Consider the following 26,359-nt stretch of genomic DNA (forward strand, 5'->3'; position numbering starts at 1 on the left):
GTCAGGGATGTCGACTAAGAGCCAAAACATTTTTGTAAAACATGTCGGTGGTTTTCCAAATTGAACATGAGCCCTTCATGTGGAGTAAAGCGCAACGGCTTTCTAAACCACGTGTCTGTGCTACATTCACCGTGGTTAACTGCTGTACAGCACTGTAGGCAGCTGTTAAAGCTATTCCTGTAAGAACCTGTAGTCCTGTTATGAAGCTGTCTAAGTACTAAAATGTTACCTAAATGGAAGAAAATGAGCGTCTTATGGGAATATATAGGAAATTCCTCCCGCCGGGATGTCTGGAACTCCAACACTGATGACCTTTAAATGCTTCTCCGTCTCGGTGTGTCTCCGCTAACAGTCGGGACAGGTGTGCTGTTTTTCGGGTGGAAACTGGAAACGATATGATGATGGGGTCTCGTGAAGTTACGACGAAAGGAAAAGGTCAAATTTTATTGTTGAATGTGAGTCGACGTGTTTGGTGAGAGATCGAGTGTTTGTCGGGACACAGCTCCAGCACAGACCCACGGACGAATCGTAGCTGTGAACTACGACGTGACAAAGGTTTATTTGCCTTGACTCACTCTGCTCCTTCACCCACACAGGCTGTCCAGCGGTGGGACTGATCAGGGACCAGATAGTGGAAGCGCTACAGCAGGTGGAGGTTACTTCAGACGCAGTTACAGTTGGGACGGGTAAAGAGTATGTGGGCGTCTTGGACAGTTGCTTTGAAATCTTTTCGCCATCTGGCTAGAATGTGGGCAGCAACTGGGTTTCAGTTCATCTTCAATGCTTCTTGAATGCACTACACTCGGATTTTTTGACATCCGGTAGCTATCTGATCTGCCCGGGGCAGTGTAAAGCAGCTGAGTGTACGTGGGGTCTTAGAGGTGTTGGTGGGTGTATTTTTGAGCTTTGGACAGAGCCGGGCTAGCATCTTCCCCCCTGCTTCCAGTCTTTATGCTAAGCTAGGCCAACTCTGCACTGAACGCCCAGACACGGGACTGACGTTGATCCTCTCATCTCACTCTCAGAAAGAAAGAGAACAAGGGTTTCGGCAAATGGCGAACTAATCCTTAAAGAGGGAGCCCATGGGATCGGCTGCAGAGCTTCGCGGGATGCGTGTAAACATCTAAAACAGGGGAAATGCGTGATCATTCAACACAGGGAAGTTGTCCTGTTACGTTTCAGAGAGCTTTAAAGACAAAACATGAAAAGTAAAATTCATCAGAGCCGGTACGGAGAATGGAAATTGCCTTGAACGACAACGAGCGCCGACACAAATCCTGTTATTCTCTAACGGCGTGCTGCTCATTTCACTTTCAGGACACCTTTGTTTAATTTGGACGACGAATTAACAAAAAGGGAAGAATCAAAATTGTGTCAGTCAGCGGTAAACTGCTGCTGTGCTCTGCTGCACACACACTTCCTGTTTACTCTGACAGATGGCAGGTTTGTAGTCCAGCTGTACTTGATTTGATGGATTAGGTGCTTGGTTTTTTTGGTTTGTTTTGTCTTTTTTTTTTTTGGCGGTACTTCCTGTCCAGGCCCAAATCCACTACTGAGCAGAGGTTACCTGGAAAACGGTTTGACTGGCAGGTAGGCGGGTGCATTAAGTTGTTTTGAGTTTTGAGGGAGAGTAGAATGTCTTGTAATGAGTCTGGACACACACACACACACACACACGCAGTTTGCGTTAGCGGTGTTGTAAGTCAGCAGGTTATGGGGAACAGTTTAACAGCGCAGGTGTCTGGATGGTTTACTTCCACTGGGGGAAACACATACACATTACCTGTGTGTGTGTGTGTGTGTGTGTGTGTGTGTGTGTGTGTGTGTGTGTGTGTGTAACGGCCAGCTGTATAAGTCAGTCGAACAGCAGAGCAGCAAACAAGGTCAGCTGCAACACACTCATTTTAATCTGTCAATGTTTGCTGATGAAGCTTGAGGCAGCGGCGGCCGTCGGCCCGCGCCAGCCGCCCAGAGGGGAACGTCCCGGATTGATCAACTGATCAACTGGTTGACTAACTCCTTTCGCAGTAAGCGCGTTAGCCAAAGTGGAAGATGACCGTCAGTTCTTCTTTTTTTTGTTCTCGTGTGTACAGTTTGTGGTTGCGTGGTCGAAGCTCGGGCTGCACGATTCTGGATGAAAAGAGTCGCTTTTTCACTTGGAGCTGAATTTGATTGATGCTTCTCTTCTTTAACGCGCTCCACATTGTCCTCATGCAGACGGAACAGACAGGGTGATCTTTTTTCACTTTCAGACCAAAACAGGCAAGTTTCTGCCGTTAAGAACCACGAAAATCGTCACTTCTTTGTTTGCGTGGCGCTGATGTGCGATGAACTGTTGAGAGGAAATGGCGAGAGGAGAGACGTGTGAATGTACTTGGCATCTGAGTGAAAGTGTACCGTCCGTACAACGCGCAGGGGCTGACACCGCACGGTTTCCGTGGAAGTCTGCAGCCTAGCAGAGGCGCAGCGGTGTTTGGAGTTGATCATGATTTGGAGCAGGCCGGGACCACTGAGGAAGTTCTTTTAACTTTCTGTATTTTTATCCCTGTCATGCTACAATTTGGGGCTTAACATCTTGTTTGTGTTGTTCGCCGATTGAAATCTGTTTTGTTTTATTTCATTTAATGTTTTCTGTTTCTGGATTGAACTGGTATCTTTGGCATGGGCCTAGCCTCCGTAGTCTCTCCGTGTCTATGAGATACACAGATGATTCTGAATATGGTTCACATTATGCGTTCAGTGTATTTCGACACAGTTTTCTCGACCTTGGTCGCTTCATCGGTTTGTATTTTGGTGACGTTTCAGGTTGACGCACACATGTCGCATTGCTCTTGCAAAACTCTGCTCGCACACTCTGTCCTTTTGACTGTGACCATTGTCTTTGTGCCCGAAAAATTTTTCCCACACGAAGGAATGAGACCTATTTTTGGGAGGAGCACGACACTAGCACAAGCTTATTTCATGAACATGAATTTAACTTTTTACCATGTGAATTCTTTGGTGAACAACGTCACCACATGAATACAAACAAAAATCTATAACAGTTACCGCAGGATTAATTCTGGCCATGTCTTCCACCCCCACCACGAATGAGTCCTACCAAGTCATAATGAGCTTTTTGGGTTGTTTGTTCGTCCAGTTTGATGACTCTTTTGTGTCCACATGTACTAACTGGACTTTAATATCATGAAGATCCACGGTCTAGACCTGCTCTGTGTGAAAAGTGCCCAGAGACGACTTCTGCCAAGATTTGGTTGCTACATAGAGAAAACTGACTTGACTTGACTTGATTGTTTGAGCAAAGACATACTTTATCAGGCAGGTCCTAACGGGACCGATGCGCTCTGATGTGCTGGACTGATCTTCTGGAAACCATTTTGTTAACGTCTCTGCTGGGTTGAGCCGGTTTCTCTCCATGTGACGACGGGGCTTTCTTGATGTTTTCAGTGGGTGAAATCCGCTGATGGACTAACTTTCCGTCTTTCTGTCTGTCTCTCTCCAGCCGCCAAGCGTCCCTCCTCAGTCTCGTCTCTGAGTGGGATTGTGGGTAGGATGATGTCATCTGGCGAACGAGGAGCCTCGTCCTCCTCCTGCACCTCCGTCAACACCGTCTGCTCCGATGGCGAGCGTCCCCCCTCCCTCTCCCTCTCCTCCTCTGCCTCCTCAGTCTCCCTGCAGGACGCCTCCCACTCCTCTTCTTCCTCCTCCTCCTCTTCCTCGTTGCCTTATGGCGCCTTGCCGACCTACAACGCTTCCTCGTCCTTCTCGTCATCCTCCACGCCGAAGAGGAACGGCTCGGACATCAGCCTGGACCTCACCCCCCTGGTGACGCAACACGGAGGTGGAGTTCCTGGAGGAGGAGGAGGAGGAGGAGGAGGAGGAGGAGGAGGAGGAGGAGGAGGAGGAGGACGAGGAGGAGGAGGAGCAGGAGGAGGAGGAGGAGGAGGAGGAGGATGAGGAGGAGGAGGAGGAGGAGCAGGAGGAGGAGGAGGAGGAGGAGGAGGAGGAGGAGGAGGAGGAGGAGGAGGAGGAGGAGGAGGAGGAGGAGGAGGAGGAGGAGGAGGAGGAGGAGGAGGAGGAGGAGGAGGAGGAGGAGGAGGAGGAGGAGGAGGAGGAGGAGGAGGAGGAGGAGGAGGAGGAGGAGGAGGAGGAGGAGGAGGAGGAGGAGGAGGAGGAGGAGGAGGAGGAGGAGGAGGAGGAGGAGGAGGAGGAGGAGGAGGAGGAGGAGGTGGGGTCTGCGTTGCCAGGGCGACAGGAGGAGGACACCCCCCTTATGCGATGGCGGCGGCGGCGGCGGCGGCGGCGGCGGCGGCGGCGGCGGCGGCGGCGGCGGCGGCGGCGGCGGCGGCGGCGGCGGCGGCGGCGGCGGCGGCGGCGGCGGCGGCGGCGGCGGCGGCGGCGGCGGCGGCGGCGGCGGCGGCGGCGGCGGCGGCGGCGGCGGCGGCGGCGGCGGCGGCGGCGGCGGCGGCGGCGGCGGCGGCGGCGGCGGCGGCGGCGGCGGCGGCGGCGGCGGCGGCGGCGGCGGCGGCGGCGGCGGCGGCGGCGGCGGCGGCGGCGGCGGCGGCGGCGGCGGCGGCGGCGGCGGCGGCGGCGGCGGCGGCGGCGGCGGCGGCGGCGGCGGCGGCGGCGGCGGCGGCGGCGGCGGCGGCGGCGGCGGCGGCGGCGGCGGCGGCGGCGGCGGCGGCGGCGGCGGCGGCGGCGGCGGCGGCGGCGGCGGCGGCGGCGGCGGCGGCGGCGGCGGCGGCGGCGGCGGCGGCGGCGGCGGCGGCGGCGGCGGCGGCGGCGGCGGCGGCGGCGGCGGCGGCGGCGGCGGCGGCGGCGGCGGCGGCGGCGGCGGCGGCGGCGGCGGCGGCGGCGGCGGCGGCGGCGGCGGCGGCGGCGGCGGCGGCGGCGGCGGCGGCGGCGGCGGCGGCGGCGGCGGCGGCGGCGGCGGCGGCGGCGGCGGCGGCGGCGGCGGCGGCGGCGGCGGCGGCGGCGGCGGCGGCGGCGGCGGCGGCGGCGGCGGCGGCGGCGGCGGCGGCGGCGGCGGCGGCGGCGGCGGCGGCGGCGGCGGCGGCGGCGGCGGCGGCGGCGGCGGCGGCGGCGGCGGCGGCGGCGGCGGCGGCGGCGGCGGCGGCGGCGGCGGCGGCGGCGGCGGCGGCGGCGGCGGCGGCGGCGGCGGCGGCGGCGGCGGCGGCGGCGGCGGCGGCGGCGGCGGCGGCGGCGGCGGCGGCGGCGGCGGCGGCGGCGGCGGCGGCGGCGGCGGCGGCGGCGGCGGCGGCGGCGGCGGCGGCGGCGGCGGCGGCGGCGGCGGCGGCGGCGGCGGCGGCGGCGGCGGCGGCGGCGGCGGCGGCGGCGGCGGCGGCGGCGGCGGCGGCGGCGGCGGCGGCGGCGGCGGCGGCGGCGGCGGCGGCGGCGGCGGCGGCGGCGGCGGCGGCGGCGGCGGCGGCGGCGGCGGCGGCGGCGGCGGCGGCGGCGGCGGCGGCGGCGGCGGCGGCGGCGGCGGCGGCGGCGGCGGCGGCGGCGGCGGCGGCGGCGGCGGCGGCGGCGGCGGCGGCGGCGGCGGCGGCGGCGGCGGCGGCGGCGGCGGCGGCGGCGGCGGCGGCGGCGGCGGCGGCGGCGGCGGCGGCGGCGGCGGCGGCGGCGGCGGCGGCGGCGGCGGCGGCGGCGGCGGCGGCGGCGGCGGCGGCGGCGGCGGCGGCGGCGGCGGCGGCGGCGGCGGCGGCGGCGGCGGCGGCGGCGGCGGCGGCGGCGGCGGCGGCGGCGGCGGCGGCGGCGGCGGCGGCGGCGGCGGCGGCGGCGGCGGCGGCGGCGGCGGCGGCGGCGGCGGCGGCGGCGGCGGCGGCGGCGGCGGCGGCGGCGGCGGTTCGCACCTGACCGCACCTCATCTCCGTGGTAACGTGGTAACAGCACGGTTCAAGTTGTTGCCGAGTTGTTACCGAGGGCTGGCGGTTGATCGGTTGCCCTCGTTGCTGTGGCCATGGCTTTGTATTTTAAGGTGCTGGCGCTCCTTAAAAGCACCCGGCAGCCAATCACGATGCGGCTTTGGTCTACAGAAGGAAACAAACAGAAACCGGGTGGAGACACCACAGTACAGTACAGAGCTGTGTGTGTGTGTGTGTGTGTGTGTGTGTGTTTGGGAGGAGCTGGCTGTAGCCTAGATTTACTGGCCAGGTGTGAATGCCTTTGGGCCAGTTTACCTGCAGCTGGCCTCCACACACACACACACACACACACACACACACACACACACACACACACACACACAAATACCTCCTCCCTCTATTGCAAAATGGATGGACAGACACATTCTGCATTTACTCAGGATTTTAGAAACTTTTCTTCTGTTAAAATAAACGTTTCACTCAGAAAAGCCATTAAACATCTGATGTGCACAACTGATTTAATAGTTTCTGTCCTCATCGTCCTCCTGTCCCTCTCCCTGTCTAATGTCTTCGTCTTTTTGCATGTGTTGTCGCCTTTTAATGTTCAGCAAGGCTAAGACCAATTCACGAAACTCACAAGAACTGTCGGTGCTTCATTTGAGGTTCAGTATCAGCGTTTTACTTCCTGAGTTATAAGATGAGGGCTACGGATGCTCGCTAAACATTAACCTTCGTTTTCGCGAGAAAGATTCCAAGCAGGCTATCAAGCAAGTCTCGCTGTTGTGTATTTTACAACGTTTGCAATTTGTCAGCGACGTATTTTTAATATAAAGCTCAACCTACTGACACGCAACACGTCTAGTCACAATGGGTGCATGCATTATTTCCTAAGTGCTCCTCTGGGAAATTCCTAGAAAAATGCAGTATTCATCGAAGCTCTTTTAAAAAACAACCACCCCAGCTATACCGTTATCAGCCCGGTTGCATTATGGGAAGTCAGTATCGGTGTACCTGAGGGGTGAATTCTCAGTATTAAAAAAGCGAAGTTATCAAAGGGAATTCTGATTGGGAAAAAAAGAATTCAACAGAATTCACTGACGCCGTTGTTTGATTGAGTGAGTCTCATCCATCCTTGGTCCAGGTGCACCAGGAGTCAGCCAGGCTGTGTGTGTGTGTGTGTGTTGCCTCCATCTGTGCAACTGGAGTGTGAAACATCCTTTTGAAGTAAACGAGAGAATTTACTGCCGCTTTCATCCTCTGCCATGACACACACACACACACACACACACACACACGCTGAGGGCTGTGCTGTCATCAGGTTTATCAGCTGTCTGTCAGTTTTTTCCCTCTGACCTTCTGCAGAGGACGAACCTCCAGCTCTCTCTCATCACCACATCTTTTTTCTTCCTTTGCTCGATCCTTCCTGACCCTCTTTTTCTCTCCTCTGCTCTGTTTTCATCCGGAGCTCACTTTCAGGAACCACACGTGACTGGCGTTCGCTCCGAGTCATCACTGAAGCAGCTCATTAGAGGACCATCGGCCGAATCTGCTTCTAAAAAAACGTGTCGACAGCTCAGTGTTTTCTTTTCAGATCAGATCCGTGTTTTCGTTGGCTTCATTGTATGTTAGGGAGTCCTAAAAAAACATATATTTTCTAAAAATAAGTGATAAATAAGGCCGTCGGTGATATTCTTTCAGTAACCTTCCCCGAATCAGAGTCCTCAATCAAGACAGATTGCAAAAAAAAACCAAAAAAAAAAAAATGACTGAATTACATTCAGAAAAAGAGATTTTTCATTGAAAAGAAAATTGTTGAAACTGTTGGAACAAGCTTGGCCCCCTGATTTTTTCGGGAGAGTGCTTAAGGAAAACCAGATTTCCAGACTCCACAACAGATTAATGACTTGTTAAGATGGGGATTTTTTTTTGGGAGAGCCATCACCGGCGACCAACTTGCGACGGCCGGCGAGAAATCGTGTCCCAAGTCCTCAAACCTCACGGCTGAATTTGTCAGTGCGTTCGACACTGACCCATAAAACCGGTCTGGTCGGTGCCCATACTAGTGGTTTCTGCCCTTCCCCCAAAATATGTAGATAGATAACCATCCAATAATCAGTTTTGAGTTATTTATAACTCTAGTCACTTAAAATTAGTAGAAGGCAAATCGGGCTTGATTGAAGAGCAGATTTCTAAGGATGATACATGGACTTGATCCTGCATCCAAAATGAATAAAACTCAGATCCCAGCCATCTTTGACAGTGTGTTTTTTTGACAGTTACACGATGTGCAGGATGTGTTAATGGATGTCAATCACAGTGAAACCCTCACAAACAGCATGGAACATATATTTCCAGAGATTTATTCGTTTACTCTTTTCTGCCCAAACTCTCAGCAGAGCTGCGGCAGCGTCGACGGACATTCTTTCACTCGTGTGTTGCATCGTGGAAAAACAGTGTCCGTCCACGCCTCAGTCACAAATGTTGTCTTTCTTTCTTTACAGAGAAGGGTCTAAGCAACGATCCCAGAATTCCTCTGTCCTGATGGAAAGGAGCTCTGTTAGATGATAGGTGTGTGTGTGTGTGTGTGTGTGTGTGTGTGTGTGTTGTCCTGTAATGTAATGCCTTCATTCCTGCTGCTCTCTGTATTTGAGGTTTTGCTGAAGTCTGGTTTTGATTGAGGCTACATGATGTCACGCTCACTGGGAATCTGAACCAACTACCATAATAGGCTTGTGTGTGTGTGTGTGTGTGTGTGTGTGTTTGAGAATAATGACAAAGCAGACACACGGAGAGAGAAAAAGAAGGAACGAGAGAGTGAAAACAGCTCCCCTCTGTCACTGACAGACCCTTTTAAACTCAATTTTCTTCAAACTTTTTGAGAAAAGTTTCCCATAAAAGTGAAATTCTGCTGCCAGTGAGCTGAGATCACTGCACCTGGTTCGTTTTTGATCAGTTCAAGCTTGTTTTCTCCAGCTGTTTGCCTCATTTCGAGAAATTTTCCGGGAAACTGCTGAAATAAGCAAAACTCAATTAGAAATAAGTGGAATAATTTCATCCGATTTACACATTTTTTTCTGGAGGTTTCTAGGAGAGAAAAGTCCGTTGTGGAGCGAACATTTGGTGCAGCGGGGATCCAGCTCTTGACCCGCAGCCAAGTGGGACAGGAAACTGAGGGGGAGGTGGAGGACGAGAGAGGGGGAGAAATAGAAAGATGGGGGAGAGAAAGATGAGGGGAGGGGGGGAGTAGAGAAAGCAGAAGGGGGCAGAAGTAGAGATTGAAGGGAGATTAGGGGAACAAGGAAGGGGGAAAGTAGAAAAACAAGGAGGGAAAGATAAATATGAAATGGGGAAAGAGAGAAGGAGAGAAAGGGAGAGTGAGAAAAGGGAAGAGAACTGGAGAAACAAGCAATAGAAAGAGAAAATGACAAGAAGACTCAGAGGAAGGTAAAAGAGAAAAAGGAGGAGTGAATCTGAAAGATGAAGGAAGGAAGCAAGAATGAACAAAGGAATAGATGGAAAGCGAAGAGAGAGACTTTATCTCCTTCAGTTTCTGCAGCTGCCGGAGTTCGTCGTCTTCACCCTGAGGCAGCCTTTGAATTCAGTCTGTTTACGTCCACAGAAACGGTGCAGCTAGAACAGATGGAGGCAAACTCCTAGAAATAAAGTTCATCCACAGCTACATTCGAAAATGAGCCTCACCTCAAAAACAGGAAGGATATTTAATAAGCTGAACCTTTGCACAAATACAGACTTCTGATAAGATTAAGAAGACAAATAAGATGTGAATCCGTAGCGGGTCTGGAGTCCAGTGTGTCTCAAGCTCGGTGCTCTTCCTCAGGCGGCATCTTTTTAAAAAAAACACTCACCAACACAGCATTAAATTTCATATTTACCAAATCTACACCTAGCAACTAAAGCATGGCAAATGTGTTCATGGTTATGTTCAAGGTTTTAAGGTGAGAGGAAGATTAAAGTTATTGAGTTTGATGTGAATCGAGTTAACGGTGGTTCGTGCTGCCTCCGGAAAATAGCTGTAAGCTCACACTCTAAAGTCCGACCCTGACGAAAGCTCTCACCGGCTTCTATATCACAAAACTAACTGGCATCCGCGTAAACAAAGCATCTCGACCTTGGCGACTGTTACTAGCTCACCTGAGTGCTGTGTGACGCGGTCTAGGTTCCAGGCGGTGACCGACCGAATCGCGTTTTCCCCTCGGGGCTTTTACCGTGGCCGTATGAGCTCCCTGCCGAGAGCGTTCGGTGCTGCAGACCTGTACGAACCCGTTGACGCGACTCGACTCGACTCGACTCGACTCGACTCGGCTCGGCTGCTGCTGATACGAGTTCTCCTACAGATCCGCTGCCCTCAGCTCTTCCCGCACGGCGAAGGATGCTGAGGTGACCAAGCGGGAGCTTCGGGGGATTCGCCGGATTCCTCCGTGCGCCAGACAGTAGACTCGGTGCCCGTTAGCCTGTTAGCCTGTTAGCATCTGATTTAAAAACTTTAATCGTCTCCAGGTTTCATGATACAACATACATTCATGTTGGTAGAGATTTGTTTATTTGCTGTTAAAATACACTCGTAGCATTGATACCAGCATCGCCGTAAATTAAGGAAAGACGCTTCTTGATTTCATAAGTCGTCAGCTTCATGCAGCCTTTATGTTTTGGGAGGGTAACCTACTCGAGGTCTAAACCGAGGGGAAAAACACGCAAACATCCCGACACCAGACGGGACGAGCTTATGTTACTGACCTCTAACCTAAACCGCGACCTTCCCCCAACCTTAACCAGTAGTACTGAGACCACCTAAGAAGAACCAGGAAAAACGTTAAACCCGCTTCACTGCGACGAGTCGATTTTGTAGGAAGACCAATTAAATATCTGCTGAAATCTGGAAAAACATCCAGAATGAACATGTAGGTTCCCTCATTGTGCTGAGTAAAAGATTTTAGTTGCGGCGGCGTAACGTCTCTCACGAAAGGGGTTTGCTGTTTCATTTTCGTGAGATAAAAAAACAAACCAAATGCAAACAGAATTTCCAGAACAAGAGCTGCGGAGAGGCGGAGAGGCTCAAACGATCTTTAGCAAGGTTTAAAAAGTGAGGAAAAGAAAAATGAGAAATCAGAGACGAGGGCAGCCTGACCTGGTGGACGTAAAGCCAGAGAAATGTCACACTGCCGACTCTGCGGTTGAGATTTCTCCAGGTTTAGGCACAGTAAGTACGTGGTTTTAGAGTAGAAAAGAATAGCGGCCATGGTTTAAGGAAACAGAAGTTGAGGGTTGGTTGGAAACGATAAAACGGTGTCAAAGTCACGCTCTCCCTGGGGCCATCCAACCACACTGACCTCCTCCCTACAAACATCACGCTACTTCTGCTTTTGTGTCTGAGGCTCTAAAGTCATAATGATACGCCGACAAACGGGTCCGTGCCACGTCAATGTGATCGTAGGTGCTTTTTTCTTTCTTGTGAGCACAGTCATGTACTGACCGACGGGGCAAAGGAGTCATAACAAACAATGCGTCTCTGCTGATAGGGGCATCACTCTCCCACTCTGCGTGACCCACTTTCGAACTAAGTCACCACGCTCCTTCCTTCTTTCTCACTCTTTAGGTTTTTCGTTCGATCCTTTGTTCTTCTGCTCCACTTCTCCTTTTTCCTACTTTTTCGTCGCTTTGATAAACGTTTTCCCAAAGGAGGCTGTGGCATCTCTCTGTCTCTTCCTCGTTCCTCCCGTCTTCCTCTCCTCATCTTCCTGTTGGGCTCTATCATTTTTCACTCATCTGTCTCTCTGATTCTTCGCTCTCTTACTCTCTCCCTCCCTACATGCCCTCGAGTGTGTGTTAGTGTGTGTGTGTTTCCTGTTGCCTTTAAAAGGTGATGAATGCGGCCAAGGCCTCTCATTATATGCCTCATTATTGCGCACACACACACACACACACAGAGTGGCCACAAACAAAAATCTGTCCCATTCTGTCTTTCTGTTTTTTTCCTAAATCGGGAACAAAAACAAGCACTTTGTGTAAAAGAGTTTGGTTTTTGGTGTCATTGATTTCCATTCAGAGCATCCTCCAAAGCTCATTTCTGACCAATCGGAAAGCTGCGTCACAGTAGGCAGAGCAAAACCGACTCCCAGCAGGAGTGGGGAATAGACGCGGTGATAAAGGGGGATACGGTGCAGGTTGTCCCAGTGGTCAACAGTGGCACCGCATCCCAAGAAAAATTCCTCTGTGGCCCAGAGACCACCTGGAAAAGCTGCTTTTCCAGGTGGAGACCGACTTCAGTCCTGCGTGAACAAACTTCAAGGAGGCCGGTCCGACGATGCAGCGGCAGGTCTGAGCCAGTGTTGAACCACAATGCGACATCATCCAGAAGAAGCCGGTGGCCAGTCAAATGTGCGCTCTCATCGCCCACTACTGAACGCTTGCAGTGGGGACGTATCGTGAGAACTGGAGTCCCAGATGGCCTCCATTCATCCCGATAAGCTCCCAGCTCCTACGAAAAAGGTTTTCTCTGGTCCCGGTTTGCGTCGACATTGTGAGAGTCAAGTTTCCGTCCAAATTTGGTGCAAATGTGCAAATGAGCTGCCGTTGAAGCTCAGACGATGGGAAACCGTGTGGAGAACGCGATGGAACCTGATGTTTCTGTCGGTTCCATGTGTTGATGTGAGGAAGGTTCCAGTCTCCTCACGGCTCCTCACAGACCTGATGGTTTCCTGTCTTCGTGTACGTCAGCGTTTGGTCACTCGGGCTGTTTCACCTCTGCTTTTCATGCACAAAACAACCTTTACACCTCAGACAGGAGAAAAAGTGCAATATTTTTGCCTGTTTTGGTTTTTTTTCACAGTTGCGGGTGTTTCCACTCAGGTTTTTGCACGTAAAAACCGGCGGATGTAGAGGCTTGCGTCAGCTCTGGTGGTGCAGATTACTGCCAGTCCCGTTTTTTAATTTTTGTCCCTATGGGAGTATCACTAACACAGAGCTGAGCCTGATTTACAGAGTCCTGCTCCTTCATTTTCGGAAGGTTTTATCAAATTTTTAGAACAAATTGGTCCATAAGTGCATCCTGGTTCCGGGCCTCTGTCTCTCTGCTGATTTTTTTCTCAAAACTCGATGTGGTTCTGGCGTTGGTTTCCTTGGTTTGAGAAACGTCCAAGCCGATCAAGTCTACCATATATAGGTCATAAACTTGAACATTTCTGAACTGATTTGTTTTATGAAACCAGTCAGACATGATCAACCAAAGGAATAAAGGAAAAACTTTACGACACTTTCTGGACCAGTTGCTGTGGCTGCACCACTGACTTCGTGTAAGACTGTAAACAGAACAGAACTGGCTGAAAAATGCCTTTTTATAGTGTATTAGATTAGAGTAAAATTAAATTATGTTTTCTTTTTGGTGACCATGTAGAAAGACGTGATGGATCCCAGTTTGGGAACTTGGCCCGAGGCTAGCGAGCAGACCTCAGCCTCTGGTGCTTCCTCGCACACTACTTTCTGTTTCGCAAATTCCTCTTCCTCCTTGGCCGTATTTCTGTCTTCTTTTGGCAGAATATTCTGCTTTTCTCTGGCAGGTTTTTCTGTGTGTTTGAGTGTCCAGGCTTCTGTTTGGTTCAGCCTGTCAGTGTGTGCTCGGTGGTGTGCTACTAATAAAACTTGTATCGTGATGAGAATGTGGGGACTGTCTACTGTGGTTTTGTGACTCGTTTGATGGATTTTAATTCGGTAAAGTTTCCAGTACAAGATGGCTGACTCCAGGAGCAGTGTAGGCCTGCGGTGCGTACAGCGATTTAACGTTGCAACTAACGTTATCACACACGGCCTGGATCAACGTCACATCGGCTCCTCTGATCTTCTTTACCTCTTAAGAAGCAGCACACGGTTTAATGAACTGCGAGCGGAGCCCAGGGTCTCCTGGAGGAAACTGTTCCCCTCTGTCCAAAGATTAGGCAGCACAATGTTAGAAGTATATTAATGTCTTCGATAATAATATACCGGGCATCAAATATTAATCTCCAGCATCCTAAATTTATTACGTAGCATGTATGTAGCACCACATCTGCTCTCAAGGGCAGATGATGTAGAAGTTCCATTTCAGGGCAGAATGAAACTCAGCTAAAAACTTTAGATTTCTTTCTTCAGTTAGTCGTATCATTGAACAAGGTGCACAATAATGTCACTACTTTAATTTCACACAAACACACACACACACACACAAAAAAAAAAACAAATTCTGGCTTCTTACACAAGTGGAAAACTCCCTGTAGTAATCCCACCGCTTGGAGATCCGGGCAAAGTCAAAACGTTGGGTACAAACGACCCCAGAAGTGTGTGTCGAGTTACCATTAGCTCCGTGACCCGGCTCTGAAGATTTGAATAATTCAGACGGTCAAGGTCAAGGAATTAAACATTTATATCAAATAATTCCACGGTTGGTTCGGACAGAAAGGGCTCTGCGCTCTCTCTCTCAGCAGCAACAAGGATTCAAAGTAATCCCCCTTTAATCGATCAACCGCCAACGTCAAAAACACTTCGCACAGGAGGATGAGCTCGGGTTGGTGGCGAGAGCAGCAGCAGCAGAAGGTGTTGCCGTGAGTTTTATGAGGTTATGCAGTTTAAACTTCCTGTTTTGTTTTTTTGTCTTTGTTCGACTTCCTGTGTGCTAACGGCATCAGCTCCGCATCTCTGGCAGCACAGGAAGTTTCCTGTTCACACCATTGGCTTTGATGTGACACGATTTGGTACACGTGTATGGGCTGGTAGGTGAGGACAGGCCGGATGCTGCATCTGAAGTGTGTGCCGGGCGTCACGTGGAACCATCCTGCTGATCGTTTCACATCCGTTCCCCTTCCTTCTAGGCAGCCGTCTGCTTCTGAGCAGCATCGTTTTTTTTCATTTCATTTCACGAGGTCCCCGTTTTCTTGTTTGTCTTCGGGATTTGCAGAACCAACTCTTCTCTGTGATGGATTAGGTGTTCTGCAGCAAGTGTCAAGTCTCAGCAAGTCATCAGGGTCACATTAACCTTCCATTCAATGAAAATGACCCCCCCCCTCCCCCGAAAAGGAAGTGATGTCATGGCTCCTACTCTATGTTGGTAATAAAGGAATATTCAGCAGAGTGATCAAAGACTGCAAACAGTTTGCGAGAGCGATGCCGTAGTTTGGAGTCTAACGTGATTTAAAAGGTCGCGCTAGAATGTTTTTTTTTCCTTTTCCAGACACAGTGCGCCAGTGTTTCATTTGGCAGACAGACAAATTTGCAGAACGAAGGTGAATTCTAACCTACGGGTCAACCGGGAGATTGAACCAAAACAGGAAAGCATTCTTGAAACTTTGCCATCAAACGGGCTTTGGTTGAGGCGAATGAGAGACCAAGTATAAATGAGGATGGAAGTTTAATGAGACTGTAGCGGCGGTCAAGGCTATGCGGCGCGTTACAGTAGGTCGAGCGCCTTTCTTGACTCAGTGGTTGCAGTACACGTTGGCTAGACCGGGGTTCGCATCTCAGGCCTCCCGGGTGGGAATCGGTTGCCGTGCTGGGCAACCGGACATATTGACTGGTCACGACAGGGAAAACCCAGGTGAAATTAATAACAGTAATGACACTGATGACAGCTCAGCTCCGGTAAACCCCCCGGTGAGTGGTGCCAGTCAGCCTGCGAGCTCAGTACCAGAGCCTCGGAGCCTTCATTTATGTTATTAGTTGAGTCTGTAGTTTTCCTGCTGTGAAAACGGCTTACAGCTGAGCTGCAGCATCTTTGGGCAGAGACACACACTTTCCTGGGGATGCGTCTAATTAGTGAAATAACAAACACCTGTGAGAGCAAGTAAAACACCAGTAAAAACAATGTTAAAAAGCCCATGGAGAACGTAAGTGTGCAGAAGGGACCGGCCTGCGCTGACCTACTCTGAAAGGAGTCACTCACTGAAAACCTTAAGGAAAAGAAACTTGCATATTTCAGCCCGTCTCTCTCTCTCTCTCTGTGTCTGCAGGACTATCTCGGCTGCATCATCGACTGTGGAGCCCTGCCGCTGAAACCGGAGCAGGTCAGCACCCTGTTCTGCAACATAGAGGACATCTACGAGTTCAACAGGTAACTCACCTGCTCCACTTCCTGACTATGTAGTGATTTGTTTGTTTTAAGCTAAGGTACTGTGCCAACGTTCAACATGCCGCTCCTACATTCAGTCTGTCTCGAGCTCAAATAGCTGAATTCTGCTCAATACAAAACCAGGCCTGCATAAGTTCTGTTTTTAGGTCAACCACCGACGTAGCTGCGACACAGTTATCAGATCATGATTGTTTCAGTGGATTGAGTTGTCTTTTCGTAAGCTTTTAAAGAGGAAGCTGTGTATCATGGCTGAGCCAACCATTGGCTGTGTGAAGAAATGAGGGAAGCAACAAAGAGCTACTGACGTTTGATGCAGTCGGTGCTCTTCAGTTTGGCCTGAGGATTTGGTGCTAAGGATTGGTCCGTTCCCAGTGGCCAAGAGGAAGACTCCAGGAGCAGATATTATGGCGATTAAAATCACGAAAGTCTCTGTCTGTGGCAGAGTAAAAGCAAAAAGAAGAAAAGTGAAACAGTGGGCAGGTGTGACGGTCGCCAACCGAACGACAGTGGTTTCTCCCGTGTGTCATGCATAGTCTGTATGAAACCAGTGAACTTTGTCCAGCGTCTTTAACCCATAAAAAACTGTTGTGTTTGTGATTTTATTCCACAACCAGCCGCATTAGCCCAATGTTTCCACGTGCACCCCCATCGGTGGAATAAAGACACAGCCTCGTACGCGACCGGCAGAGACTCCTGTCAGTAATGAGGAAAGAAGTTAAATGAACTATTGAAACGCCAGAAATACTGAGAGGAAGCTCGGTCGGTTGATCGATTGCCCAAATGTTGCAGCATTTCATCATATCTCAGCGGCTGCTGCGAACGAGAAGTGCACGTTTTGACACGGAGCAGTAGCCGACCGTTCATCCAACAGTGAAAAACTGTTCCACTGTTGAAACAAGAAGATCATACGTAGGATTTTTTTGGGTGGATTTGAGTCTGGAAAATATCTTGTGGGGAAGATATTTCTGCTCAGAGTCCCATGAAGACAGACGGGGAGATAAGCCGGATGCGGAGAGGCAGGGATGGCCGGCGAGGCCGCGTGTCCGATCCTCACCGGGGCGGGTCGTCGATGGAAAGGAGCTCTGTTGGGGGGATGAAAGCGCGCGGCAGCTGTTGAGCTCATGTGACTGAATCAGATTCTTCAGGTTTTACAGAGCAGGAATGCAGAGTGATATTCCAGCCCACACCCAGAGAGAGAGAGAGAGTGCCTGTTTCTGTGTCACGCTAATTTGAGCGAGCAGCCGTGCCTCCTGGTATGTTCACATGCCGTCAGACGGCCCGGCTCTCTGCTGCCGTGCGTTAGGGTTGTTTTTACAGACGGCAGCCCAGATTCTCCACGTCAGGCCAGAGACCCGAGAGAGAGCGCGTGAGCTTGCGTGTCAGGTTGGTGTCGGTCGGCCGGAGGGCGGACGGCGGCGAGAGCGGGCCGAGATGTGTCCGTGGTGTGGCGCTAAGTGATTTCGCTGCTGCTCACATGTGTGTTTAGAGGCCGAGTGGAGGGGACGGACCGCGGCCCGGCGTGGCCGCGTGCACTGCGTCTGAAACTCCAAGCAACGCGACCCGGTGGGCGCGGTTCGCAGTTAAACGGAGTTAAATGTTGTTTCAGATAACGAGACAGTGTGTGGACTCCTCCGCGTCGGAGCGGGGGACCCCGCGCTGTGCACGGTCCTACAACTGTCCGACAGCTTCATGGTGGATACCCAATAAATCACTCTCCCCTCTTAAATAACGCAAACCGCGTTTAAACCCTGTCTATATTTATTGTGTCCTTAAGAAAAGGATTCAACAGTCACCTGCAAATCAACTTTTTAGTATCGATACATACAAAATCGTAAACGTTTGGCTTTGACCTTCAGGGGGTCTCAGGTTTATTTCTGGATTCTACCTTTCACTTATTCCTGTTGTTTAACAGGAAACACGAGGTGAGTTATGTGTCAAACAAGAAAGAAACACGAGCACACAGAGGGGCACCCCACCCGCTCGGGACCTTAAACTGCAGAAATGGAGCGCTCGCAGAGCTGTTGATCGTGTGATTGTAAAGCAGAAGAAAGTGTGTATGTGTGCATGTGCGGAGGGAGGCGGGGTGGGGGGTGCTTTGAGGGCCTGGGAAGGAAGCTGTTAAAATATGTCAAACACACACACACACACCACTCCGCCCTGCTGAGAGTCCTGTTTTCACACTTCACTTTTTTTGTGTCCGCTCCAACAAACACACACACACACGCGCGGGCGCGCACACACACACACAGGGGAACAATGTCATGCACACACACACACACACACACACACACTCAAACACTAACAGTCACTAACACAAAAGCACAAATGTGTGAGTACAAACACACACAGTTTTCATTCCATCCAGGCTTCCTGCCCCTGGTTCTCATGGGAAATATTGTATGAGAGGGAGCGAGTGAGACAGAGGGGGGGCGCGCGTGTGTGTGTGTGTGTGTGTGTGTGTGTGTGTGTGTGGGGGGGGGGGTTGCATTTCTATGTCTCTCTCTGCAGTTAATTAGTCTTTATTTAATGAAGTTAAGTAGTTGATGATGAGGGAATAACAGCTCAGAAATTCCCTAAAACCTCCTTCACCTCCGCTCCTCCTCCCTCTCTCCCTCTCTCTCTCTCTCTCTCTCTCTCTCTCTCCCCCTCTCTCTCTCAGGGTCGTACAGAGTTTGATGAAAAACGACTGACCTGGTTTCTCTTTCTCTTTCTTTGTCCTAGAAAGGAGAGAAAATAAGAAAACCCCCAATTCCTCGTTCACACACACTCTCACACACACACACACACACACACACACACACACGCAGTACCAGATGGGCAGACATAACAAGCACAGAGTGGCTACATCATCCGGCATAGTTCAAACATGACACCATGCTGGAATCGGGTCGGTGAGGGTTAAGACTTGGTTGTGATTGGCCGGTGAGCCCGGGAACACGCATGCAACACGACAGACCGGCACCCAGGCGGGGGGCGCCAAAGAGACGCACAGAGCCGGTAAGGACTCTATGACTCGGTCTTTTTGGAACCCCCGGGGTGTGTCCCGGTCTGCCCGACGGCCGGTCCTGCTCCGACCGTAGCTGCTTTACTCCTGACGCGTAGTCGCATTTTTCAGGATGCGCGTGTCAGCGCCGAAGCTACGTCGCGGCCCCCGGGAGCGGCTCGGGGCTGCCGGGCGCTTCAGACCTAGTGGCCGGACGCTGCAGTGCGGGCTCACATTTAACATGCTGACCTTCGCCCACACACACAACCGTTACAAAAGAGATGGCCTTAAAACAACTTGAACACCCCGGAGTGACTCCTCGTGTGACCAACATTTGATCCCTTCGGTCCGAAAACATGTCAAATGTCTCCGAGTGCTGTATTAGCGGCTCATTTTCAGCAGGGAGTCTTTGCTGCTCATGCTCGACGCGCCCTAAAACACGTGGAAGTGTTTGAAGCTTTCTTTTGTTTATGGACTCAGTGAGCGACTTTCGTTTGAATGAGCGGGGCGAGATACTGCTACAGCCCCTTGTTGTCTGTAAGCAGCCGGAGACGGTAGAGGTCGGGGAAACTCTGGCCGCCTGCCTCCTCCCCTTCCGCGTCCGGCCCGTTGCCGTTTTCAAAATCCCCTTCGCAACATCGACCTCCGAGCGAGCGGCCTACACGCTGAAAGCGGCAGGTTGGAGGGAGGCTAGGATCGAGTCCCGCCGTCGACGGACGACCTGTAGCAGAAGGACAACGGGTGCAGCCAGACAGAGCGGCGGTGTCGGCTGGACGCCTCCGGCGGCAAGGGGCCGTCACTTTGTACCATTCACGGTTACCCGGAGGCCGCTGGGCAGCTTCTTTGCTCTTTCAGAAGGACAAACGAAAATTCAATAAAAAGTCCAGTGGCGGTTTTGTGACCTCTCTGAATTTTACCTCTGTTCCCTCTGAAGCTCTGATCCGTCGTTGAGATATTAGTGGGAAAAACAGACTGACTGGTTAACTGCTGCTCTCTCACACACACTCACACACACACACACACACACAGATTCTGGTCATTCACACAGAGTGAAGTCAGACTGATAAACAGAGAAACGGTCTCCCAGGGCTTTAACCACATCATCGTCAGCGCTCTTTTCCCATGGTGCACCGAGCCAGAACCCAGCATCTGAGTCAGACTCCCAATTGTAAGCTGTGATCAGTGATGTCGGAGGCTAATGCATTGATTGGTGTGCGGAGGTGGGTGGGGTTTCTTTCCTTCCTCCCCATTTTTTTCATGTGTTCTGTCTTCCTCACTTGTTCCCGTGTCTCGTGTCTTCCCTTCTTTCTTGTTTTCTCTGTGTCTGCGCTCGGATTTCTCCCCCGCTGTGATTTAGGGTTTGACCTTCGGCCCCTCCCCGCTAACCGGGGGTCGCACAACCACATTTGTACGTCGGTACTTGTGAGGACCCTCGGTGACATAATACATTCCTCGGCCTCTTGGCCCAACCTGAACCTAAACCACGTTTCTAACCCTAAACCTGGAACCGTGTCCTGGCCCCTTGAAGTGGCGAGAGCCAGACAAATATAGAAGCGCGATCCCTCTCGCACACACATTCCTCTCGTACTTACCGTCGATCTGTGGAGGTTATCTTTTAGTGGGTGTTTGTGTGAAAACTGCGTCTGCTCCTCTCATATCCGATAGTATCTAATAACGAACTATACAATGGGCCTGTGTTTTGTCAAACGCCTCCCTCCCTCCCAGGAACTGTGACGGGAGAGAACCTGGGACTGAACCCAGCCGTACCCTCAGAGTAGGACTGAGTTATCGATGACGCTCCCTGCGCCGACTCTCGGCGGAGGAAGGGCGACTCCTGCGGGGGAGTCAGAGCTGCGAAGTGGAGGTTGTGACGACGTGCCGTAGTTTTCCTGACGGTCACGGAAAAATTGAAGTAGATGCGGAGCTTCAAATCTCATGGCAATGAATTTGCCGTTCACACACAAGGTTGTGAGTAGGTGCAGGCGAGCCGCCCGTGTGGCTAAAACAACTCCAAACTGCCAAGGCATCAGTGGGTCAGCTACCGACAGGTGCACAGCGTCTGGAGGTGGTCCGGGTGGACGCAGAGACCAGGTTCGCATCCTGTCCCCCACCTGCGGGTTAGGCAGCAGCCGCTCCTTGGTTCAGGTTCGGGAAAGACGGCGGTTTTGGTTCAGCGCAAATAAACAGGTTGGGTCTGGAGTCACCGTGAACCTTTTCTGTATTAATCCAGACCAGGATCTTTCCTGAACCTGAACCAGGCGCTGGGAGAGTCCGAACAGAACCGCGAACCAGTTTAATGACGCTGGAGTCTCTACAGGTGGATGTTGAGCTGCAGGATCAGACGTTTTGGTGGAAAACAAACACGCTGTCTGTGAAGATTTTACTCAGACGTTCAGCATCAAGGTGTTTGTGACTTTCCAAGTGATTTAACAACATTTCCTCGTCACATTTATAGAAAACTTTATCTGGTAACAATTATGTTTCCTACAAAACGGATCTGCTGTTGCAGTTTAGTTGTACAGAAACGTAATTTCTAGGAGACCGGGTTGCTGCATTGGCTTTGTGTGCTACACACGGTAACACACCTGCCCCTGGAGAACACACAGAGCGATATCTTCCACTGTCCAGTTCACCGTTTTTTTATGTGTCTGATACAGGTGGGGGGAATCATTTCTGTAAAGCCACCCACTCGTCAGAAACCCACTGCAACTGTGAAAGTACCTCTCGTTTTGTCAGTTAGAAAAAAGGCTTTTAGTCTCCGTCCTGCCACTGTTGGACTCCTTTATTTTAGCCACGTAGTCCAAGGAAGAAGCTGCTGTTTGGATCAGTCTGCGGGCTGAAATGTAAAGTATATGTCAGAGCTGTCGGTTAAATATCTGTGTATGAAACACACGCTGATAGTTTTACGGTTACAGCGCTAGTGCTGACAGCCATAAATCAAAAACAAGTCGGAGGAACTTGTTAAACTTTTGCACTCAGGTATGTTTTTATAACGTAATACCCACCGTGAGTAATTGCACATTACAGGCAGCAAATACAAGACAGCCAACAGTAAACACCGTGTGATTTAGTGACGTGGGTCTGCGGGGTGGTCCGCTGCTCAGATCGCTCTCTGGGTGAAACAGTTTAATTTGAAATGCTGTTCTGTGCAACCTTGACACTTTAATTTAAGGCAGGTATAATTTCTGTGAAGGAACAGTCTGCGAGAGGCTCACCGGTGTCGTGTTGATCAGACTTTGGCGCTGTTCTTACCGAGGCAACGAGAAGGAGACAAAAGCTGAGGGAAAGTCAGTCAGTAAAGTTTGTGTTCCCCCGGCGGCCGCGAGATGCTGCTGCCACAGAGAACTCCGACTATGTTGAAGTGAGCGGAAACGTTTTTTCTGCACGTGTATCATAACCTGAGTCCAACATATAGTGTCACAGAATATTCACCGCAGTACAGCAGCCCTGATGCAGATCAGATCAAATGGCTGCTCTTCTCGTGGTTTCGTGTGCGTGCACGCTGGTATATCCTGACCACGAAGACTCACTGGAAGGCAAAAAGAAAGAAGGGAGGTGGAAGACGATGCACGGCACCACCTCTGTCACCTCCACCTCTGCCCACAGTCTGTGGGAAGTAGCCTCAGTACAAGCATCGCCTATCAGGCAGCCTGCGCTTTCGCTTCGTGTATATACACTCAACTTGTATGAAATGACGCGGGTCAAGAGACTCTGGGTCCTGGTTTATGACCTGATCGTGAAGCTCTGTCTTGAAGAGGGTCCCCGCATAAAAAAAGCTTTACAAGCATCACAGTCGGTGAAAATGTGCCCGTAGGGCTCGTGTTCCTGGATTAGTTCTTGCTTCATCGTGTTACCGCAGGGCAAGTCTGGGGCCGTTGCTGTTTACCAGACGAGAAACACTGAAGGGCAGGTACAGAGAAGGGGAGGAGGTCGCACGTGTCGCGACGCCGCTCGGGCTCAGTTCGCCCCGCGCCGCTCGCCGTCTCCGCACTACCTCTCCGTGAGCCCACAAGAGGAAACCGCAGGCATGGATGTGTCGGCGCGCGTCACGCTGTGTGTGTGTGTGTTGAACTTAACTTTGGCTCCCAGCAGCTAAGTTGTCTTTTTCTTATGTGTGGTTTAATGGGGATCACTGTTTCTTTGAAGCAGTAGCGCGGACTGAAACCGAAGCATCGTTTCCTCAGCCCCAGAGAGCCTCCGCTGCGGATGTACCTAACTCCAAACCAATCAGACGTTTAACACCACGTAATCGCTGCTCGGTCATTTCATGAATCCACGGCCCTTTTACCAACCAGTGTGTAATGCACAGGGCGCTAGCACTGAGTGGAACTTTCACAAACTGCTAGTACCACGAAAACCATTACATGAATTAAAATGGATGCATCGATAGATTAAACTCCCTAAACTGGGTCTTTTCAGTCAAAAAAAATACACCTTGCCATTAAAATAGGCAGGTCAAAGCCCTGTAAGTGGGTAAAAGGCTTAAACCTGATTTATTCCTAGCTCTCTTCACCTTTTGCTGATAGTCGACACCAAACTCCCATTATTACATACCCGTACAGACTCCGACCACTAGGCTGTTTAGGGGAAATTAAAGCGATAGAGATAACCCGGGCTCTCCGCCCCACAGTCAGTATAAATCAGTAGTTATGTCGGATCGGTGGACGCGCGGCCCAGACCGAGTCCAGACAGCAGCGACGGCCCTGCTGATAAACAGCTGTCAGGGATTCTGTCGAATCAAAGCGCTTTCCGCTTCAACCTGAGCTGCGGCTTCCTCACTGCTGTTTCCACCTCTGGGGGGGACGTAAATCAAACGCACCTGAAGCAGCAGGATTTGGCAGCAGGGCTGATCTTGGCCCAGCCGCTGACACTAATTGCAGGTTCGTCCTGACGAGAGAAAGAAAACTGCCTCCCTGGCTCCGGGGGTTTGAGGGTCTGTGCTGAGGTGGCCCCAGACCCACCGTACCCAGACCCCCAGGGACAGAGAGCAACATCCTGTTACACTCCAGTCAGTCACATTTTGAACTTTCTGTCAGATTTGAAGTCCTGTAACAGTTTTCTTCATGTTTCAAATGAGGTTTTCGCCATAAAAGTCACACATAGATGTACAGAAACCGAAGCGTTAGTTTTGTGCTCACTACATGCAGTGAAGGATGGATGTAAAGAACGGAGTTTTCACCGAGCATCTCCGAGTCCATTTCGGCCGATAGCGGAGCCCCGCAACGTCATGTCATTCCCCCTGGCTCCCCCTCTTCCCGTCGGCCTCGTCACCATCGACCTAAGCGCAGAGTTTCCTTGGAGTTGGCCTGTCACAGCGGTAAACGTCTTGTCAGCCATTTTGGTTCCGCAGCAGACGGAGGTTTAGCTTTCTCTCGTCTGAAAAGCCGTTTCTGAGAAACGAGAAAACCTGCTCCTTTTTGTTCATCATTCAGATCTTTAAAAACGAAGAAGCTCTGCGGTTCGTTCTCGTCTGCTGCTCCTCCGGCAGCTTCCTGTCGTCGGCCTCGTGTCCAGGTGGGTGAGCTGGTTGAAGGACCCAGCTATGTGAATGCTGGCTCACTTCTGTAACCGAATGGGACGCTGCCGCTGGTCAAGTCATGGGTTATACCTGTGCTTGGCTGGTCCTACCACCTCAAAATGTCTGTCTTCACACCTTCCACAGCTTGGTGCTTCCAGCCCTCTCGTTTTCTTCTTCTGTCTCTTTATCACTTTTCTCTTATATAACCCCCCCCCTCCTCCTCCTCCTCCTCCTCCTCCTCTTCTTCTGTCTATCATCACTTTAGCTAAGCAGCATATCTCAGATGCCGCACAGTCAGCTGCTGTTTATCACTCCGTTAAAGAGTCGACTCGCTCTGTCTGAGGATGAAAAACAGACCTCGGCCCCGTGTGTTTGGTTTGGCCCCGGCCCGCAGAGGAGCGCCCGGCTCGGCTGTTCGGGGTTCAGGTGTCACGGGGTCGCGTGGGGTCAGGGGTAGGTTTGTTTATTTAGCAACCAAAACCCCTGAGAGAAGAAGCGGGACGATAAAACGCGGGGCGGCTGTATCGACTCTGGCCTTTCGTAAGACGGGGTTGCGAGCGGCGCGATCGGCGAGATGCGGCGTTTTCTGAAGCTGCGGGTGTTTCGCACCGGAGCTGCCGGAAGGAGACGCTTCACGCTGTCTCAGCGCGTTCAAGGCCGTTCGGTGACCGTTACTGAGCCTCTGAGTTTCGGCTGCCGTGCGTTCGGCACCCTCGAGCGTTTGTAAGCGGGTAACCTGAGTTAACTTCGACATAACTGACATGAGCAGGAGCCAGTCAGCAACTGCACTAGGAATTCGGATTAACACAAGAGCCCCAGGCAGGTTTGTTTGGCAGCCAATCAGAGAGAATAAATCAGATGGAAAATGAAGACGAAAAAAGGACTGGAAATGTCCTGTAACCGTTTAGTTAAATAGGAAAATAGAAATGTTCTGTGCGTGCGTGTCATGTGCAGGTTATGTGGTCGTCTCACAGTCTAGTTATGTTTGCACATTTCTCTGTTATGATCCCGACTGAACAAACTGTAAAAGAAGAAGCTCTGAACTCTTCCTCTTCTGTTTCTGCTGTTTACAGAGGAGGGTTTTTTTTTTTTTTTTTTCCCAAAGTAAAGAGGGAAGGAAAAAGTATTATGTATTAAGTATCAAACTGACACACACAAAAAAAGTTCAAACAAACGATCTGGGGAAAAAGTTTTAAGATAAAATGACTTTCCTCCTTCTGCTGTTGATCTCGGTCCATTTCTCCGAACGTCAACTCGTGTTGACTTGAAACGCGCTGCAGAGAAATGATTTGATGAGCCTTGCGGTAATTTAAAACACATTTCAAATCGTTAAAGTTGTTTGTGTTTTGTGCTGCTTTGCACGTATTTCATTATTGGGCTTTTCTGTACATTAAAGGTCCCTGGCGGTTCCTGCCTCGGCCTCGTTTCCCGTAAACAGGAAATAAACGCATCGTGGTTAATGTTTGGTGAGCTTCGTTTACTCCGCTAAACTGAAGTCGTCGTCGTGTAGCGACATAGCTGCACGCGCACAGGAAACCGAACGCTCCGACGTCGCTCTCCATACCACAAACTAACAGTCTCCCGTGAAAACTACGGTGATGGTCACGTCGTGCTGTTTTTGCAGAGCAACATATTTCTGGGGGTATTTTTGAGCCTTGAGCTGACAGTGGACAGATGACAGGAAACGAGGGGGGAGAGAAATGAGAGAAAGGGGGAATGACGTGCAACGAAGGTCCCCAGTCGAAGATTTAATACATATTTTTTGTTTTCCAAGATATTTTTCTTGAGCAGTCTCTCCACCATTCCCAGTTCACTTTAATTTTTTTCAGCTGTGAGCAGCTCCGTTATGCCATTTTCTTTTTATTTCACTGAGTGACAACAGT

General features: G+C 51.7%; 2 protein-coding genes across 2 annotated transcripts in view; both read left to right on the forward strand.

The window, feature by feature from the left end:
• Positions 1-10,261, forward strand: part of LOC120792266 (putative protein TPRXL) — a 38,062-nt gene extending 27,801 nt beyond the window's left edge. The window contains exons 3-4 of the mRNA XM_040131339.1: positions 3,503-3,825; positions 10,049-10,261. Of these exons, the coding sequence (XP_039987273.1) occupies positions 3,503-3,825; positions 10,049-10,261 (536 nt within the window). The remainder of the gene's footprint in view (positions 1-3,502; positions 3,826-10,048) is intronic.
• A 5,256-nt stretch (positions 10,262-15,517) lies between these two features.
• The window catches only part of plekhg2 (pleckstrin homology domain containing, family G (with RhoGef domain) member 2), a 55,119-nt gene continuing 44,277 nt past the window's right edge, over positions 15,518-26,359 (forward strand). Inside the window, exons 1-2 of the mRNA XM_040130387.1 lie at positions 15,518-15,733; positions 15,857-15,957. Of these exons, the coding sequence (XP_039986321.1) occupies positions 15,725-15,733; positions 15,857-15,957 (110 nt within the window). The 5' untranslated portion in view covers positions 15,518-15,724. The remainder of the gene's footprint in view (positions 15,734-15,856; positions 15,958-26,359) is intronic.

Source organism: Xiphias gladius, chromosome 7, assembly GCF_016859285.1.
Source record: "Xiphias gladius isolate SHS-SW01 ecotype Sanya breed wild chromosome 7, ASM1685928v1, whole genome shotgun sequence".
Lineage (NCBI taxonomy): Eukaryota > Metazoa > Chordata > Actinopteri > Istiophoriformes > Xiphiidae > Xiphias > Xiphias gladius.